General features: G+C 34.2%; 1 protein-coding gene across 1 annotated transcript; it reads left to right on the top strand.

Moving 5' to 3' along the window:
- The first annotated feature begins 221 nt into the window (after window positions 1-221).
- LOC107476662 (3-ketoacyl-CoA synthase 4) lies at window positions 222-2316 on the top strand. The gene has a single exon (XM_016096516.3). The coding sequence runs from the start codon at window positions 567-569 to the stop codon at window positions 2100-2102; it is 1536 nt and encodes a 511-aa protein (XP_015952002.1). The 5' UTR covers window positions 222-566; the 3' UTR covers window positions 2103-2316.
- Window positions 2317-4026: the final 1710 nt, after the last annotated feature.

The following is a 4026-nucleotide window of genomic DNA, read 5'->3' as shown; positions in this document are numbered from 1 at the left end:
TATTTTATATTAAATTTTTAACTAAAAATTATTAAATAATTTAATATATATAATTATTATCTAATAATTTTTAACTATTAATTTTACATAAATATAATTATATATAAGTTTGTACAAAAAATATATAAATAATACATATAATATTTTTTATAAAAAAAACAAAGGAAGGAAGGATGGAGGTAGTGGTGGTGGCATTAAGAAATCCCATTTGACAAATTGTAAACACAAATACAAACAGCTTACACAGCTCAGCAGCCTCCCTCTCCAGTTTCTGCTTTGTTGTCAGATACAAAGTCAAGCTGCTGAATACACATATTTCATTCATATTTCTTTCTGTCTTGTGTCCCTCCCTCACTCCCTCCCTCCACCACCCACCATTCTTTCATTCTTTCATTAACTCCTTCTACAACTTCTCTTTCTCTTTCTCCACCCCACAATTTCAAAATTAAAAATCTAACCTTTTTTTTATATTCACTGCTGACTCCCAAATCCAGATCCATCTTTACATACCCACCTTCATTTCTCATCAAATTTTCAATCTTTTTCAGAATCCCAAACCGCCCACGATGAATTCCGATGGCACCACCACCACCGGCGGCGGCGGCGGAGACGTTCAGATCCACCAAACTCGGATTCTACCGGATTTTCTCCAGAGCGTGAATCTCAAGTACGTGAAACTTGGATACCACTACCTAATCACTCACCTCTTAACCCTCTGCTTGATTCCTCTCATGTCAATCATTATAATCCAAGCATCTCAGATGAACCCTAACGACCTTCACCACTTATGGCTCCACCTTCAGTACAATCTCGTCAGCGTCATAATCTGCTCCGCGATCCTCGTTTTTGGATCCACCGTTTACATCATGACAAGGCCAAGATCCATTTACCTCGTTGATTATTCGTGTTACAAGCCACCTTCTAATCTCAGCGTCAAGTTCACTCAGTTCATGGAACATTCTAAGCTCACCGGTGATTTCTCTGACGATTCTCTTGATTTCCAGAGGAAGATTCTAGAACGTTCTGGTCTTGGTGAGGAGACTTATGTACCCGAAGCCATGCATCATATCCCTCCAACTCCTTCCATGGCTGCTGCAAGAGAAGAAGCTGAGAATGTTATGTTTGGTGCTTTGGATAATCTCTTTGCTAATACAAAGATTAAGCCTAAGGATATTGGTGTTCTTGTTGTGAATTGCAGTTTGTTTAACCCAACTCCTTCACTTTCTGCAATGATTGTGAACAAGTACAAGCTTAGGGGTAACATTAGAAGCTTCAATTTGGGTGGTATGGGTTGTAGTGCAGGAGTTATAGCCATTGATCTTGCTAAGGACATGCTTCAAGTTCATAGGAACACTTATGCTGTTGTTGTTAGCACTGAGAACATTACTCAGAATTGGTACTTTGGGAACAAGAAATCTATGCTGATCCCAAATTGTTTGTTCCGTGTTGGTGGTTCTGCTGTTTTGTTGTCCAACAAAGGCTCTGTTAAGAGAAGAGCAAAGTACAAGCTTGTTCATGTTGTGAGGACTCATAAGGGTGCTGATGATAAAGCTTTCAGGTGTGTGTATCAAGAACAAGATGATGATGGCAAAACTGGTGTTTCTCTCTCAAAGGATCTTATGGCTATTGCTGGTGGGGCTTTGAAGACTAACATCACAACTTTGGGGCCTCTTGTTCTTCCAATAAGTGAACAGCTTCTGTTCTTTGCTACTTTGGTTGTTAAGAAGCTTCTGAATGCAAAAGTGAAGCCTTATATACCTGATTTCAAGCTTGCATTTGATCATTTCTGCATTCATGCTGGTGGGAGAGCTGTGATTGATGAGCTTGAGAAGAATCTTCAGCTTCTGCCTATGCATGTTGAGGCTTCTAGAATGACACTTCACAGATTTGGGAACACTTCTTCAAGCTCTATTTGGTATGAGCTGGCATACACTGAAGCCAAGGGAAGAATGAGGAAGGGGAATAGGGTGTGGCAGATTGCATTTGGAAGTGGATTTAAGTGTAACAGTGCAGTGTGGCAGGCACTTAGGCATGTCAAGCCTTCACCTAAGTCTCCTTGGGAAGATTGCATTCATAGGTATCCAGTGCAGGTTGTTACATAGCTTTAATTTTTGCTACCCTCTCTGGTACACATAGCATAAGCCAATAATCAATCCTATTCAAGGAGATAATAGACAATGTCTCAGCTGTTCAATCATCACTTTAGAAGCCTATTTTTGTTGTTATTTTTAATTATTCTCTTGCTTCTGTTTTAGTTACTTAATCCTTAAATTAATATTTATGGTTCTCATGTTAAAGAGTAGTGTTTTATTTTTACATGCTGGTTACAACTTTTGTGGGACTTGGTTTCTAAAAAGGGATACTTTTAGTACATAAAAGCTGTACATTTTGCAGATAACAAGGAAAAAGATTTTCCACATGAACAGTACTGCCAATTCATAGAGGGTGGCATCAAAATCTCTTTTTTCCAATTAAGCTAAGCATTGTCAAAAGTGCAAGTGATAGTAACAAAGAAAGTAACAGATTTTACTCAGATAGATCATAGATGCATTCTAGTCTCTAGATACTGTATGCAACAGCACATGGCCAGCCTTTGCAAACCATTCCTTCCCTTCTTTCTCTTTCCACCTTTTCTTTTATTTTAACATTTTTGTATTTTATTTTATCAGAATAAGTGAAATTATTTTGTTATTATCAATTATATTTCTCTTTAGACAACAAAAAGTATTGGTATTTTTTTTATATGAAAAAAATATTGGTATTTTTGTTGAAAATGGGTGATAAAAGCTATATGACAATATTTTAGAAATTAAATTTTTAAAAGATATTTTTTAAAAATATATTTTATATATAAATATATTATTTTATTATATTCAAATATTTAATTCCAATTAAAATCTTAATTAAATATTTAAATTTTTTAATATTAAATTTAGCCGGTTCAGTAACCGATTTAATTTTTAAAACCTTGGTTTAAGTTGTAAATCCCTTTCTACATGACTAAACTCAATTTCATCCTGTCACCAAAAAAAACTCAATTTCATCATAGTTTAAAAAAAACGATAGGCAAAATTTCGAATTTTTTTATTATAAATTAAAAAATTATTATTTTTTTAATAAAATTTTTGGAATATGTCTTTTTGTTTAGGATGGGTTTTTCATAACTCTCAGCGCACTTCTATAATTTTATAGAGTTTACTGCACTGGAAATTTCACTGTGAGTTCTCCACAAATACTGGCTGAGAACGAGAACGAAATTCAAATTCCTAAGCCATTATCATCGTCTCCAAGCGTACATAAGGTAGTGACTAAGATAGAGACGGTGAGATTGAGACTCAATATCATGTTTGTTGGTTCAAACACTGAGACAGAGACTGTGAGATTGAGACTCAATATCATGTTTGTTAACACTGGTATTAAAATTTGTCCCAAAATTTCCATCGTTTCCAAGCGTACATAAGGTAGTGTTTGTTTTGAGGTAGTGAAACAGAGATTGGGAGACTGAGACTCAGTATCATGTTTGTTGGGTCAAAAGTACTAAAATTTCTATCTCTGTCCCAAAATTTCAGTGTATTTTAGTACTTCCAAAAAATAGGGACATAGGGACTAAAATTTTTAAAGATGGAGGTTGAAACTTTAATAACATTTTATACCTAAAATACCTTTCTTTCAATTAATTAATTCTAATTTTATTCTTTATACAAATTAAATTAAAATTTTATTTTTGTTTTAATTTCAGTCTCCCACTTTGCACCAAACTGAATACTGAGATATATTTCAATCTCAGTCTCTCTAAATAAGCCGTATTTAACAATAGTGTATTAGAAATGGTGCTCTCCAACACCTTAATTTAAAAAAAATCTAATTTGGTTTAATTTGGGAGTTAAATGCTGGACAGACAACTAGCATGCCTTCTTTAACACTGTCGATGACAATGATAACTATTATCATCGTCTTTAGAAGAATAGCATGTCAATAAACCATATTTATCAAGGATTATTTTTTATTATAAATAAAAAAAATTAT

The sequence above is a fragment of the Arachis duranensis genome, chromosome 3 (assembly GCF_000817695.3).
Source record: "Arachis duranensis cultivar V14167 chromosome 3, aradu.V14167.gnm2.J7QH, whole genome shotgun sequence".
NCBI classification, from domain to species: Eukaryota; Viridiplantae; Streptophyta; class Magnoliopsida; order Fabales; family Fabaceae; genus Arachis; species Arachis duranensis.
Note: the sequence above shows the minus strand (reverse complement) of the source record. Positions and strands in the feature narration are given on the sequence as shown.